At 40.9% G+C, this 16,807-nt stretch overlaps 1 protein-coding gene across 3 annotated transcripts in view; it reads left to right on the plus strand.

Annotated features, from left to right (window-relative positions):
* Window positions 1-16,807, plus strand: part of MAP3K5 (mitogen-activated protein kinase kinase kinase 5) — a 175,298-nt gene that overhangs the window by 82,123 nt on the left and 76,368 nt on the right. For all 3 annotated transcript variants that reach the window (XM_074990492.1, XM_074990491.1, XM_074990490.1), the window contains exons 4-7: window positions 6,492-6,685; window positions 6,998-7,166; window positions 8,013-8,119; window positions 11,833-12,003. In XM_074990492.1, coding sequence (XP_074846593.1) covers window positions 6,492-6,685; window positions 6,998-7,166; window positions 8,013-8,119; window positions 11,833-12,003 — 641 coding nt within the window. The remainder of the gene's footprint in view (window positions 1-6,491; window positions 6,686-6,997; window positions 7,167-8,012; window positions 8,120-11,832; window positions 12,004-16,807) is intronic.

Raw genomic sequence — 16,807 nt, forward strand, 5'->3', positions numbered from 1 at the left:
AGACCCTTTTAAATTGTGATAGGGAAATATGCCTTAGCGCAAAAGGCTAAACCACAAACTCCAGTCCAAGAACTGAGGACCAAGTGAATTGGGGAAGTCTTACCCAGTTGGCAATGGAATTTACTGAATTGCTTGCAGACTGCACTGTCTGCTGCCACCCCCCCAGTCTAAAATTGACAAACAGGAAAACCCTATACAGAAAAGAGCCATGGCCTCTGACCTCGCAGCCCAGAGGCGCCAGCTGCATACCTGAAAAGGGAAAAATGAGTATGAGATGAACAGTTGTGTAAAATGGGGAGGGGGCTGAGAGGGGTTTCAGGCGAAGAGAAGCAGAAGCAACCAGGATGTGATGTGTCAGGCCTCAGGTGGAGCCAGCAAACGGCAGATCATAAAAGGGGGCAACCAAGTAAGGATGAGGAGAAACTCCCGAATCCCGGAGAGATCGGATGCTGTCTGCGACAAGGACTGATCACCCTTCGCTGCTCCTCCTGCCTGCTCACGAGTTAAGTAGAGTAGTGTGTGAAAACCTATTGGTACCACGAAGAAATTTGTAACAGTATAGCTTAGATAGCCAGATGCAGTGTTTTATTGTTTTGTTCCTGTACCTGCTCAGCTGCGTAAGTAAAAGTTAGCAGTTGCATTTTATCTCTGGCTTTTCTATTGATACCCTGCTATAGCTGTGTATTGCTGTGTGTATGTCTTTAGTTTTATGAATCTGTAAGGGTCATGTGTAAGGCTGAGGCAAAGACACCCCAGGACCCCCGAGAGGGCTTTGAGCCAATGACCGGGAAGTTCTGAAAGCAAGCTGCCTCAGCTGGGAAGCGTGGTCTGCTGAACCTTCGTGTTCTACAGAACAGTGTTGTTTGTGTCTGTATGTCACTTTCTCCTGGTGATCCTTAAGTCCTATCCCCTGAAACTCAAAACTCACACTTCTTGGGGACAGATAACAGCTCTTAGAAATCAGGATAGATAACAGCCAATGAATTCCACCAACCCGTGGGCTATTTTGGAGAACTACTGGGAGTTAGAAAAACCCCAGGGGGTGTTTCTTTTCCTTTTGGGTGTAATCCTATTCCTCCTGTTAGTAGTGTGGTGTAAGCCACAGCTATAACTACGTCAGTTTCGTAATAAGTAGCACAATCACTCTCAGTGGAGCAGGCCATCACTGAGAAGCAGCCCTCCCTTTTCCCCAGTTCAACACTTCACTCACCTCCACCCTTATTTAGGACTTCGAGCACAGCATATTTGCTCCTCAGAAAGCTGAAGTGAATCATAATGTGAGTGAACCTGTCAGGAGAATAGTTCCTTGTACCAAGACTGATGGCAACTTTTCCTTCAGATAATGAAAATAAACACCTAGATTTGAGGGGTTCTCGCTGTGCAGATTGGACAAGTTGGCTTTGCACTTGCAGATTCTCTCAGCTTGTTAAGGCAAAGCATTGCAAGTTAACCAAGGCTCCCCTGGTGCAGATTTCCCCCTTTTCCCAGGTGAGATCCTGGCGATAGTTGATCATTAGGGAATCCTTATAGGACTTAGCTGTAAAGGGGGTCAGGGACCTAAGAGGTTGGGAGACAGAGGTTGAGGCAACTATGCAGTTATTTCTGGTTCAGAGTGAGTCCCCCTAAATTTGGGTTTGTTGGGGTGGAACCCCAGCCCTTCCCTTGGATGTCAGTTCCTGCATTGACACACAACATGCCAAATATGATGTTGATTTATTTATTTAGAACATGGTGGTTGCCCACAAGGTGCTGTTGAACACCTAAGACGACATGCTCTCTGAATCAGATTGTACTGACTTTTCATTCTCTCTACGAGGGAATAATCTGTGTGAAGGTTAAAGGGGCTTTTTATATGATACGAACAACAACAAAAAAAGTAGATTTTCTTTCCTCCTTCTTACGTTCAGAATATAATTAAGTACCAGGATCTTTTACTGTACCTTAAAAAGAGCAGAGGCTGCTTTTTTTTTTTTTTTTTTAAAGGCATGAAATAGCTCTGTAAATAGGAGTGATGGATACAGTCAGTTCTTGCTGTGAGCAACACAAACTCTTCTGACAGTTTTTCATAGTCTAGGTACTAAATTTAATCTGAAAAGTGCACAGAGAATTCACATTGAAGGTTGTTCAGTGATAGGCAGTGAACCGTGAAAGAATATTGTAAAAATGCATTACTTTAAGCACTTGTAAAAATGAATCACTTTGTTCCGTCACTTGGCAATAAACATTTGCTCACAGATTCGTGAATCCTTCTCGTGCTTCCGTTTTCCAGTTAGTCTGATTGGTTGGATGAAATACATTCTGTGTTACTGCAATATGGATAATCTTAGTAAGAGGCTTGATTCTGCAAGGTGCTGAGAATTCTGGCCCCCGCCCAGCAAAACATTTGTGCATGTGCGTATCTTTGTATGTGCATGGTTCCACTAACTTCATTACTGAAGGGATTCTAATGGAGTTGATTGGAAGGCATCCCAGAAGAGCTCTGTGTAAGCTCAAAGGCTTGTCTCTCACCAACAGAAGCTGGTCCAGTAAAAGATTTTTTACCTTACCCACCTCATCTCTGTGACTGGGGAATGGAATTTTTGTCCAATAGTGTTGTTAGCTTACCATTTCTACTCACTTTCAATGTTCCTTTATAATGCCAGATTGGCAAAAACAGGGACACTTGTGTAATTGAGAATTGGGCCTTGTGTTCATGTCAGTAGTGATAAGGTCTGTGTCTACACTACCACCCTCCTTCGAAGGGAGGATGGTAATTAGGGTGTTGAGAGTTTACTAACGAAGTGCTGCAGTGCATACACAACACTTCATTAAGCAAATCCCACGCCCCCCCGACGGCAACTTCAAAGTTGCCCCAGCACTCTGAAATACTGGCAGATGAGCCGCGGCTAGACGCGTACCAGTACTTTGACGTTTAAGACTTCCAAGTCCCTTTGCTCCTCAAAATTTTGAGGAGTAAAGGGACTTCAAAGTTGCCCTGGGCACTTCTAAGCACCAGCGGGTGAGCTGCGGCTAGACATGAGCTGGTACTTTGAAGTTGCTGCAGGGACGAATTTGCTTAATGAAGTGCTGCATATGCAACAGAGCACTTCATTAGTAAACTCCCAACACCCTACTTACTATCCTCCCTTCGAAGGAGGGTGGTAGTGTAGACAAGCCCAAGGTGAGTAACAGGGCGGTATCTTTTATTGGACCAAGTTCTGTTGGTGATAGAGAGAAGCTTTCACACTAACACAGAGCTCTCCTTTAAATCTAATAATATTCTGTGGGTTGTTTTTTTTTGCTTTCTTTCTTGAAGGCCAGAAAGTGAATAAATATTTCATTTCTGGCTGTGCAAGTTCAGCTGTTACTTTTTTTGTATTTTTTTTAAACAGCAAAAGTGTGTGTGAATATAAGTTTTCCTGCTTTATTAGTCTATTCCAAATTACATTCATGCAAAACAGTAAATTCAGGATTGGGTTCTCAAGAGCCATTTATCAAAATGAATGAAAAGCACTTAGATACACTAAAGAGAGAGCAGTTTTCCTGTTTGCAAGGTTATGAAAAAATGAGTGCTCTCTTTCTGGAGAGAGTCCAAGAATCATCCCAGAATGAGCTATTGAATAGTGTGGGCTTCAAAAGCTGAAAAACATCCTTTCCCAGTGTTGTTTTTTATTTAAGAACTCCATTTGGTAATGCCCCAGAGGTCTTAGAATCTTCCCCAGAAGTCCTGGTGTTATTGTTTTTCTTAATACTCTGAATAAACATCAGGAAGTGAAGTACCCTAAGCGTGAATTGTCAGCTATGTAAGCCATTCTCCTAGCTCTGTGAGACATCAGAGGGATAGGCATGCTAGACTGTTTCCTCAAAAATAACGAAGAGTCTTATGGCACCTTAAAGACTAATGGATTTATTTGAGCATAAGCTTTTCTGAGCAAAATCTTTTTAGTATATGATGAACTGTTTTTTGCCAATGAAAGGTTATACCCAAATAAATCTGTTAGGCTACATCTATACTAGCGAGTTTTTTCTAAAAAGCCAGGGCTGTTTTGAAAAATCCTGCAGAGCATCTACACACAATAAGTTCTTTCGATATTAAATAGGAAGAATGTGCCATTTTTTCCAGTGGCCCTCTTCCTCTCCCAGATGAGGAAGAGTGCCTTTTTCTGAAAGATTCTTTTGGGGAGAGAAAAAATGTATCGATGGCCCAGGGGCCCTTATTTTTGAAAGAGCAGTCCTCATGCTGCCGGATTTTTTGATCCTTGTTCCATTCTTTCGACCGGGGGGCGAGGGGGGGCGGGGGCGCTGTGTGGCTGCTTTCTGTCAAAAGAGTGGATTGATTTTTTTTCGATCCACTTTTGGTGTATTGATGCACTCTTTCAAAAGTTTTTTCAAAAGAGATCTTCCGGAAGAACTTCTTTCGAAGGATCGCTGTAGTGTAGATGTAACTCTAGTCTGTCAGGTAGCACGGGGCTGCTCAATGTTTCTCCTAGTTCTGGCTGCCCAACACACATTCTAAGAAAATAAGGTTAATTAGAAGTAGGGTATAACTTCTCTTCTTGTGTTGGCTGTGGGCTGCCTTTCCTATTCCCATAAGTGAAGGAAAGGAAGGGGATGTTAACTGTTATGCCTGGCTAACCTCTTTTTCCTCTCTTCATTTGTGAGTATGGCTGTTGGTATAACACACCCCACCTCTCCAAGTGGGTACACCCATTAGCATTATGGGTGTGTCTGCATTGCAGTCGCTAGGTGCGACTGTAGCTCACCTACTTCTAGCAGTAAAGCTGTGGCAACTCAGGCTTTAGCCACTGGTGTTATAATCCAGGATACTAGTAGGACTTGGATAGCTTGGACTGAAGCTCATGGTTCAGGTGTGTCTGCAAAAGGGGATACTCCTCCCCATGACTGCGGTGCAGCATGTTACACCATTTCTATCTAGTGAATAACAGCCGTCACCCTCTGTTTGTTGTGTTTCTTTGCTGCTCTTGCATGGTGGAGCTGCTAAGGGGAACAAACAAGAGGGTGACCACTTTCTTCCCTCTCCCTGAGGAGGTTTTTAGGGTTATATTTGATGTCTTGTCACCTAGCAACATGGCTCCTGTCTAAGGTTGCCAGTTTTGCTTGGATGTATTCCTGGACAATTTTTCACATGATATAATCTTTAAACAAATATTAATCTTGAATTTCTGGAGACTCCATAACATTCCTGTTGAGTTGTCAACCCTGCCTGGCACACAGGTCTCTTGTGGCTCCCTGCTGTGGGCATTGCAACATGGTGCAGGGGGTGACTTAGTACCATGACCCCATGCATCACGTCACAATGCCCTTTGCTCAAATTTGGCTTGGCCACCACTCCATCTGAACAGAGGAGGAGCTGGGCCAACCTGAGTGGCACTGTGACCCTGTGTGCCAAGTAGCAATGGCCAGAGTGGAGGGCTAGTCCACGGGACAGGAATTGCCACTGCTGGATGAATGCAGGGCAGGCTCACTCTTTGGCACTCTCCTTCCCACCTCCTCCTGCCACTGAGCTTTGCTTCTGGCCTGACCTGGCATTAGGCTTGTGTTTCCTGGGCAGAATGTGCTGCTGCCAGTGATCGGTGCCCCCCTTAGTGGGGCAGAAGGAGGCAGCAGCAGCAGAGGGATGCAGGCACCCTCAGTAATGACCCATCACCCTTAGGTTGCAAAACTTTGCTTGCCACTGCTGGTGATTAAATATTCTAAGGCCCTGGTCCTGCAATTCACCGTTCCTGGGTGTTTTCACCCCTCGATATATGTGGATATGTGAATGGCCATATAGAATAGCTGTATCTAGAATGGAGTAGCTCTTGAACATCATATAGATACTTTTTCTGATAACAAAAACATATTCTTTTATGCAGAGCTTGGCAAGTGGGCTTTGCAACCCAGAAGGAAATTTTAAATTCTTCATGCTAAAAGCTTAATGTGCTTAACTATTTTTAGTAATTTGCACTCCATAGGAGGATTAGTTTTGCATAATTATCTCAAAATAAAGCAAATGCCTTGCACTGTGTATGGCTTACAACATCTGTGGGGTCAACTTAAACTGTGTATCAAATCTGCGCAGGGTTATATTGCTACCTTTTTAATATAAGTAATTTTAAAAACAATACACCTGACTTTCCATTTAGAAGAAGTAAGTTGACGATCTGGTATGTACAGGGCATGCTGTCAGGCTACTAGAGTATTTAGAAGGAATTTTCTTTTAAGCTAGCGAGCTGACTGTTGCAGGCTGAGAGCGAAGGACTTGACAGTCCCCATTTTATGAGAACAATTAAGAAATCAAAAAGGATGTATTTGAGTTGGTCCTCATATTCCAGCTGAAAATTACCCTACATAATCCTAAACAGTTTATGAGAAGTTCTGACCCAGCTGAAATCAGTGGCAGAATTCCTGTTGACTTTAGTAGGGCCAGGATTTCACTCATAATTAACTATTTCTAACTTGAGGCTTATAAATGAAATAACTGTCTAAATTATTGCATCTTGTTTTCACAGATGTGCACTGGTAACTACATATTTGTTCCGTATATGATAACTCCGCACAACAAGGTGTACTGCTGTGACAGCAGTTTTATGAAGGGGTTAACAGAGCTAATGCAGCCCAGTTTTGAATTGCTCCTGGGGCCAATATGTTTACCTTTGGTGGATCGCTTCATTCAACTCTTGAAGGTAGCACAGGCCAGTTCGAGGTAACATATCTTGTATCCTCCCATGAAAAATAAATGCTCTTGATGATTTTGATATTGGTTGTAGGTTTTCTTGGGGAGATGGGACTTTGTACACTGTCTCTTTAAAATTCTATAACATTTTCCATGGAATATATTGAATTGAATGAAACTATTTTAAAAACTGTTTTGAAACTATTGTTTAAACTGTTTAAAAAATATAATTTATTCACATTTAATTTTGAGCTAGAGTCCCACTGTTCTAAGGTGTTGCACAAATGGTTAACATAAGACAGTCCCTACCCCAAATGTCTGAAACAATTTGTTTAATTGCAGCCAATATTTCCGGGAGTCCATTCTTAATGATATCAGGAAAGCCCGCAACCTGTACACAGGCAAAGAGCTAGCTGCAGAGTTGGCAAGAATACGACAGCGAGTGGATAATATTGAACTCTTGTCTGCAGACATTCTAATAAATTTGCTACTGTCCTACAGAGACATTCAGGTAGGGCTTTGCTGTTCAGAGATAATACATTATTTGTTACTGTTTTCTGCATTATAATAGAGTGTTGTCTGCATTATAACAGAGTGTTTTCTGCTATTTTAACAGTGTGGTAAGCAACTGGCTCCTTAATAAAACAGTGGTTGTTATATGCATTTTGGATACTATTAGAAATTACTGAAAAAAACAAATTTGACTGATATTTGTTGCTTTATTTTGCAATTATGGTGTATGCATCTACTCACTTGTCAGTGGTTAACATCAGGCTGCTTTTTGTGTTATATATGTTTTTTTGATCATAGGTTAATGGTGGTTTTAAAATTTGTATCTGTAGATTAAGTGATAACATTTTTAAAGTTCACAAGCCTCTGTAAAAGATGATTTATTAAGACTTCAAGGGCACTGAGACAAAAAATAAAATTCTATAGTACAGTAACGTTTATTAAGAAGTCCAGGATACTTTCTAATTCAAATACAACTACATAATATATCTGTCTGAAAATGAAAGATAATACAGATTCATTCTCTGAAGCCAATTCACAGCAGTGGGACATAAATGCTAGAAGCTGTAGTTCCATGGAAGTATATATGAATCTATATTTATGTAGTTCAGCAGATGTGACTTTACGGATTTTCACACTAAGTGCTATATTACCTTACAATAAAAGGCTGAGCAGGAGATCAATCAGAATGAGAGACTGAATAAACTGAAATCCATAAAGCATATTATGAATGTGTACCAGATCTCTCTGTATAAAATTCCATATCCATAATTTACAAGCAGAGTTCATAGAGATATTTTTGGTATCAGTCATTTACAACTTTATTATTTTCCACTTCTCTTGGAAGGATTATGATTCCATTGTGAAATTGGTAGAAACTTTAGAAAAGTTGCCTACCTTTGACTTGGCCTCCCATGACCATGTGAAGTTTCATTATGCATTTGCGCTGAACAGGTAAGAATAGTTTCTCTTTTCTGTGAAATAATCATCTGATTATGGTTTGAAGTAAAACACTCTCTTCAGTAGGTAATGTTGTTTCCACTGTGAGACCCTTTTTCTGTAATCTTCTTGCATGGGACTTAATCCCATGTATTGCCCTGAAGCATTTTCAGGACTCTGTGAATTTCATCACTCAGCTAACTTTTCTTCCCCTTTAATTTCCATTTTGCCTTTCTTCATTCTTCCCCCTTCAGCATGGGAGTTCAGTTTGTTTTTCCAAATGTGTAACTCAGCATTTAACTTTGCTTTCCACACCTATTTTGAGCAAATGGAAAATTTGAGGTGGGACAAAGACCAAATAAATGTTCCATAAAACGCACTCAAATTAATAACAAGCCTAACATTTTCAGGTGGACAAGGTACAGGCAGTAGCCCAACTGGTTTAGATAGCTTCATGTCTAAATCTTGTATTGCCATGTCACGAGACAGAAGGATAAGTGATGCTAATGGGATGCAAAATGAAAACCCTCCTGTTGTCTAAAGCAAAGCAAAACATCAGACAGAAGATTCAGTCCGTTTTTTTTAAAAAAGTCTTTTCATCTTCCTCCCACTGTTTACTCGCACATACATAACACACCATATGCTCTTCTGTATGTGGCTTTTGTGTTAAACAAGAACCAAATTCAGATCTTTTGCATGACAATCCAGAAAAATACTTGCCGCTGAATAAGGCATTTAGATGGGATGTTCAGAAGAGCCCCACAAGGAACTCTGCTGTCATTCAGGTCCATGGGAGTTGTACCACTGACTTCCATGAGGACACAGGCCAACTCTGAGCACTGTTTGAATATCTCACCTAAAATATTTAAAAAATTCGTAATAATAAAGACTGAGATCAGCCATTGTCAGAGAGAAGCAACAAGTGAACACTGTGTAGTCACATAGCAAATATTTAAAGAATTGCAGAGTTGCCCATCTGTTTGGATTATGGTGGAATGATGTTACAGGTGGCTAATCGAAAAATTAGGGGCAATTTATTTTTTGTAAGAAAGGGATGTTATCTAGCATTGCTCAGCCAGAGGAAAAAATCTAAGTCCATTCTAGCTATCTTACAACAAGCCTGTGCTATGCTTTGTATGTTTGTTTGTTACAGCATGTTACACCATACATATGCACAGTGCTTTGCAGATAATTAAATAACCTTAATATATTTTTTGATGGAATGTCAAAGAGTTCGTGGAGCCCAAGGCAACACACTGATAGGCTACGTCTACACGAGCCCCAAACTTCAAAATGGCCACGCACATGGCCATTTCGAAGTTTACTAATGAAGCACTGAAATGCATATTCAGCGCTTCATTAGCATGCGGGCGGCAGCGGCGCTTAGAAATTGATGCGGCTTGCCGCCGCACGTCTCGTCCAGACAGGGCTCCTTTTCGAAAGGACCCCGCCTACTTCGAAGTCCCCTTATTCCCGTATTCATTCATGGGAATGAGCTCATGGGAATAAGGGGACTTCGAAGCAGGCGGGGTCCTTTCGAAAAGGAGCCCCGTCTGGACGAGACGTGCGGCGGCAAGCCGCATCAATTTCGAAGCGCCACAGCCGCCCGCATGCTAATGAAGCGCTGAATATGCATTTCAGCACTTCATTAGTAAACTTTGAAATGGCCATTTGCATGGCCATTTCGAAGTTTGGGGCTCATGTAGACACGGCCATAGTGTGGTCCAGCCAGTGCGTGGTGGCTGCTATAACAAACAACAATCGCATTGCTCACCTTGCCCTTGGGCCAGGCTCATGTACCCACTGTTTTAAAAATTCCCATATAAAACACTTGTGGTGCTTTATAAATAAACTATAATTTAGACCCCACAAGTAACACTTTCAAAAGAGCCTAAGATACTTTTGAAAGTGGTATTTGGGGCCTATGTCACTTTAGTGTTTTGGAAATTTTATTCTACACCTGGTAGAGCAGCTCATCAGCCAGATGCAACCAAGTTTTTAAAAGTGTGTAGGTTGTAGAAGAAAGAACCAAAGGAAAAACCATGGTGGAGACCTCTCCCTGTGGAGAGCAATGGAAGTATGAAATGGTTCACTTCTCATAAGAAAATATTCACATGCTTTGTTGGTTTTGCTCATTGTCCAAGAAGTCCAAGTTAAAGACAATCAGCCAGGTAAGACTGATAGCCAGTCCCTAATAAATCTAGGTGCGTTACCAAGCCCAGTTCCCACTCTGAGAATGAACTGTTCTAACATGGACTTCAGCCAAAAGTGATAGAGGCCACATGTGATCCCTTTTCTCTTTACCCCAGCCGTGCTCCTGAGAAGATGGAATGAAGAAGGCTCTCAACAGTTGCTCTAGTCAGCTGCTGATTGGTCAAAACAATGGTGCAGACATAACGTGCCCACAGCCACCAGCTTCCTGCTGCTCCTCACCTGTAAGCAGGAGAGAGTCTGAGCAAAAAAAAGAAAAAAGCTGACTAGCTGCTGTTCTATCCTGGATCGGCTTATGGAGTTTAGAACATATGTAGAGCTACGGCAGCATACTCCATCTGGCTGACCCAAACTAGGGGGAGACATATGGGCCAAAATTTGGAATAGGGCTGCTTGGGTGGTGGAGAATCTAGGTAGATCCTGTGCACAGAACAGGGTTGGTTTGTTTAAGTTGGCTGATTGCAAAGTGGTGTATAGCTTACTGTTCTTATGTGCTTCAGAAAGCTGTATATATTGTCTGCTGAAACAGTCTGTTGTTCTGAAGGTACTTTTTCTCCTTTGATCACATAGCAATCCTCTCTGTTAGCAATCACTTAGTGCTGTTTAGTTTAAATGTATTCTGCTGTGTAGCTTTCTTCTGGAGCCACATATCATGAGTTCTTGTGAGTATCACTGAGGAAGTAGCTTTGTTGTCCAGTGTCAAATCTATACTAAGCAGCTTGATCATTGCTTCAAGAGAGTGGTTTGTATTGCAGGGAAACTGTGCTTTCTGGATACTTCACCTTATCAGAAATTTGCACAGCTGCTATATAAATGGAGGTGTGTGAAAAGTATTTGTTGATGTGTCTTATGTTTGTTTTGGTTTTGCAGATTTGGCTCATTCACATTTGAGAAACCATTCAACACCTGCTTTGGCTTAAAAAAAAAAAAGTCTTAAAAATACAGTCCCAGTAATTAGCTGAAAGGAAGAGAAACTTGTTCGTTTGGAACTTACCTAATGCAGTTTTTTAAGTTCCATCTACAAGCCCAAAGTTTTCTGTTTAAATTTGTAACACAAGAAAACAGCTCTGTGATATGTGTAGCTTTTGAAAAATACTTTTCTGATGTGAGAACAATATTTTTGAGGTCGCTTGCAATAATTCCTTATCTAGAACTTCAAAGTAATGTGACTTGCATGACATTGCAGGAGCTGTTCGAAGTCCACAAATCTTTTTTTTTCGTGTTATCTGAGAATTGCTGCTGCATTATTTTTGTTTTGTTTTTTTGTTTTGTTTTGTTTTCTTGTAAGATGATTGTTGGATCAAAGTGGTATGTTGTAGGAGAGAGTTATAAAATGGCACAAAAAAGGTGGCCATCAGGAAAGGGAGGAAATGTTTACGACCTGGTTCTCAGAGTTATTTCACCAGCCAAGGACGTATGTGTGTCTTAGTGCAAAGTAAGAATCTTGGGAAGTTCTTCCCCACTGCCATTATAGTTTTAGGTGGAATGCTCATCTGTGTGTTTTTTTTTTTAAATAGGCGAAATCTACCTGGAGATAGATCAAAAGCATTAGAAATTATGATACCTCTGGTACAACATGAAAGTCAGGTAGCTTCAGATATGTACTGTTTGGTGGGACGAATCTACAAAGATACATTTTTGGACTCTGGCTTTACGGACATAGAAAGCCGAGACAAGGGGATATCCTGGTAAGTGTTCTTGCTCTTTGTGTCAGCTTGGATAAATATCTATATATATATATATCTATATATATCTTACTTAAGGCTTAATTTTTCCCAAACAAAAAAGATATTACATAACTATCTCCATTTAGTTACAATCCTGAAATGACGAGATTAGATCTCTTATTTTGTCACATGACAAATGGACATGTTTATTCATTTGGGGGGAATAAACTATCCACAAATTCATCTCCAAGAACTTTCTGTAACATTCCTTACCTCTGAGTAGCTTCCAATAGCTCTCACCATGGGAATTATCCTTCCTTCTTCCCCCAACATGTGGAATTTTTCCCCTAAATTGCTGTAATCAGATGCTCAAGATGGGCAATATTTAGTCCTGGACAAGTGACAGGTTTTGAGAGTCAGTGATCCTACATAGGGTGAGAAATTGGAGCTTCATCCAGCTGGTTTCATACATCGGGTTTTGTCCAGCTCTCAACATTTGATTTTTAAAAAGTATCACTTATGAAAAACTCTGAGCTATGTCCACTATGAGCTTTTTTTTTCCTCCCCCAGATTGTCATTCAAATGCCCCTGTTTTTTGTGAGCTGGGATTAAAACAGATGCAAGGATAGACTTGAATCTAAAATTGGACAATATGATGGGTGTAGTAATATACCTGATGTTGAGTTCATTGTTTAATTATTTGCTTTTACCCATTCATAGCTATGATGAGATAAGCGGTGAGAAGCTCAAACATAATTAATTTTAGAGCAGCCAAAAGGCTGAAACTGCTTTTAATTACTGATATTGAGCACAAAGTTTTTTAAATTCTGGACATCTTAAAGTGCTTAATTAAGCTGAAGTAAGAATTATTATCTCCATTTTATAGAGAGGGGGACTGGGACACAAAAGTCAAGACCACAGAGGAAGTCATTGGCAAAATTGATAAACAAAAAGCAGTCAAGTAGCACTTTAAAGACTAGCAAAATAGTTTATTAGGTGAGCTTTTGTGGGACAGACCCACTTCTTCAGACCATAACCAGACCAGAACAGACTCAATATTTAAGGCACAGAGAACCAAAAAACAATAAGCAAGGAGGGCAAATCAGAAAAAGATAATCAAGGTGAGCAAATCAGAGAGTGGAGGGGTGGGGGAGAGGTCAAGAATTAGATTGAGCCAAGTATGCAGACGAGCCCCTATAGCAACTCAGAAGTGCCTGTTTAAACCATGTGTTAATGTGCCGAATTTCAATATAAAAGCCAGCTCGGCTGCTTCCCTTTGAAGAACGGTGTGAAAATTCTCTTTCAGTAACACACATACCTTTAGGTCATTGACAGAATGCCCCATTCCATTAAAATGTTGACTAACTGGTTTGTGGCTCTGGAGTGTTTTGATGTCTGTTTTGTGCCCATTAACCCTTTGTCTAAGGGAGTTAGAAGTCTGTGCAATATACAAAGCATCTGGGCATTGTTGGCACATGATGGCATATATGATGTTAGTAGAGGAGCATGAGAAAGTGCCCGTGATTCTGTGAGTAACCCGGTTAGGTCCAGTGGTGGTATTTCCAGAGAAGATATGGGGACAAAGCTGGCAGCTGGCTTTCTTGCAGGGAGAGGTTCCAGGACTGGTATTCCTGGGGTATAGACTGTGGCTGTTAGTGAGGATCCTCATAAGGTTGGGAGGTTGTCTGTAGGAGAGAACAGGCATGTCACCCTGGGCCTTCTGGAGTGTGGCATCCTAATTAAGGATAGGTTGTAGGTCTTTAATAATTCGTTGCAGTGGTCTGAGTTGGGGGCTGTAGGTGATGACCAGTGGTGTTCTGTTCTTGGCTTTTTTGGGCCGATCTTGGAGTAGCTGGTCTCTGGGAATTCGTCTGGCCCTGTCGATTTGTTTTTTTACTTCTCCTGGTGGTTAATTCAGGTTTATGAATATTTGGTAAAGATCTTGTAGTTTTTGGTCTCTGTCAGTAGGATCAGAGCAAATGCGATTGTATCTAAGAGCTTGACTCTAAACAATGGATCTAGTCACGTGTGCAGGATGGAAGCTAGAAGGGTGTAGATAAGTATAGTGATCAGTAGGTTTTTGGTACAGTGTGGTACTGATCAGGCCATCCTTGATTAGTACTGTAGTGTCCAGGAAATGCATCTCTTGCATGTTGTCATCGAGGCACAAGTTGATGGTGGGGTGTAGATTGTTAAAGTCTCTGTGGAATTCTTCTAGAGCCTCTGTACCATGGGTCCAAATCATAAAAATGTCATCAATGTATCTTAAGTAGAGGAGGGGTAATAGGGGACGAGAGCTGAGGAATCGTTGTTCCAGGTCAGCCATAAATATATTAGCATATTGTGGGGCCATGCGGGTGCCCATAGCAGTTTCACTAATCTGGAGATATAAATTGTCCCCAAATCGGAAATGATTGTGTGTGAGAACGAAGTTACAGAGGTCAGACACCAGATTGGCTGTGGTGGCATCAGGGATGGTATTCCTGATTGCTTGTAATCCGTCTTTATGTGGAAAATTAGTGTACAGAGCCTCTACATCCATTGTGGCAAGGAGGCGTTATCAGCAACTTTTCCAATGTTTTGTAATTTCCTCAGGAAGTCAGTGGTATCTCGGATATAGCTGGAAGGGTTGGTGGCACTAAAGGAAATACCATCACTGGACCTAACCAGGTTACTCACAGAATCACGGGCACTTTCTCATGCTCCTCTACTAACATCATATATGCCAATCATGTGCCAACAATGCCCAGATGCTTCGTATATTGGACAGACTTCTAACTCCCTTAGACAAAGGGTGAATAGGCACAAAACAGACATCAAAACACTCCTGATCCACAAACCAGTTAGTCAACATTTTAATGGAATGGGGCATTCTGTCAATGACCTAAAGGTATGTGTGTTACAGAAAAGGAAGTATTGCACTGTTTTGGAAAGGAAAACGGCCGAGCTGGCTTTTATATTCAAATTTGGCACATTAACACATGGTTTAAATCGTGATGGGAACTTTCTGAGTCACTATAGGGGCTTGTCTGCACACTTGGCTCAATCTAATTCTTGACCTTCCCCCCCACCCCTCCACTCTCTGATTTGCTCACCTTGATTATCTTTTTCTGATTTGTCCTCCTTGCTTACTGTTTTTGGTACTCTGTGCCTTAAATATTGAGTCTGTTCTGGTCTGGCTATGGTCTGAAGAAGTGGGTCTGTCCCACGAAATCTCACCTAATAAACCATTTTGCTGGTCTTTAAAGTGCTACTTGACTGCTTTTTGTTTTTAAAGGTATGTGTGTTACTGAAAAAGAATTTTCGCACCATTCTTCAAAGGGAAGCAGCCGAGCTGGCTTTTATACTCAAATTTGGCACATTAACACATGGTTTAAACCGGCACGGGAACTTTCTGAGTCGTTATAGGGGCTCGTCTGCATACTTGGCTTAATCTAATTCTTGACCTCTCCCCCACCCCTCCACTCTCTGATTTGCTCACCTTGATTACCTTTTTCTGATTTGCCCTCCTTGCTTACTGTTTGTGGTTCTCTGTGCCTTAAATATTGAGTCTGTTCTGGTCTGGCTATGGTCTGAAGAAGTGGGTCTGTCCCACGAAAGCTCACCTAATAAACTATTTTGCTAGTCTTTAAAGTGCTACCTGAGTGCTTTTTGTTTTGATAGCGTATAGACTAGCACGGCTTCCTCTCTGTTACTATTCAACATGCAAAATTGATAGTCTGTGTATAAAAAAAATAATATTAAACACTGTCCCACTCTTTGAGTCAGGAGTCCAGGAGGTTCTGTTCTCTAAACCAGTGTTTCTTATACTAAGTTCCATGGAACCGGTGCCTTTTTTGTGACAGTACTTGCATGTACTCAGTACCAGCACCTCGGCAGCCCCAGCTGCAGGGTTGTCTGTGGGCTGCAGGTGGGGAACCAGCTGGGTACTGGTTCCTCTTTTTATAAAACTTTTTTTACCAAAAAAAATAAAATAAAATAAAGCACTGCGCAGAACACTAGTGTTCGGTGAACAACTCGCAGGTGTGCTACAAACTTTTGGAAAAATACACTGATGGTATTTATTTTCTGTTACAGATACAATGTCACTTCTTCGTTGATGTAGTATCTGATGAAATCACTTCATTTTTTTCTGCTCTATGTGTTTGTTTGTTTTTTTGTGACAACAGTTTTTAAAGAAAATTTTCATAGGTGTTCAGCATAAAAATATTATTTGATGTTCTGTCATCTCAAAAAGTTTGAGAAACACTCTTCTGAACCACAGTAGTAGAAATGCAACCAATACAGCTGGTGGAGAATAGACAGACCTGTACGTTAGTGATTTCATTGAATATGCCACTGCTACCGTAGCTACAAAATTATGTATGTGGTGACTTCTAAAACAGAATGTTGTTGTTCTCTCTGTGGAAGGAAAAAAAGTTAAATCATACTGTACTGAGCAGTTGAGTGAAAAGCTCTCTCTGTGTGTGTGACAGCATGTGTTGATGATCACATTTCCTTTAGCTAAAAGACAAAGCATCTTTTTTACAACCAGTTAGTAGTGTAATGAGTAGTTGGCCTATTTCAGAATAATAAAGATTGTTCTTTCGTAGTGTAAAAGAATCATATTTATAGGAAAGGTTTATTAACTGACCCTTTTTTGTCAGACTGTTGTATCCACCAATAAACCAGTGCTTTTTATCCAAATCTTTGTCCTTTTACGTCTCTAATTCAATGTAAATGCTGTAACATTTTCCTAAATGTTAGCTTTATCATCTCCGTGGCATTTGTAATTGCCTCACTTGACATGGTGTTATTACTTTACATACAGATTTTTAAAACCTGG

The sequence above is a fragment of the Carettochelys insculpta genome, chromosome 3 (genome assembly GCF_033958435.1).
Source record: "Carettochelys insculpta isolate YL-2023 chromosome 3, ASM3395843v1, whole genome shotgun sequence".
NCBI classification, from domain to species: Eukaryota; Metazoa; Chordata; order Testudines; family Carettochelyidae; genus Carettochelys; species Carettochelys insculpta.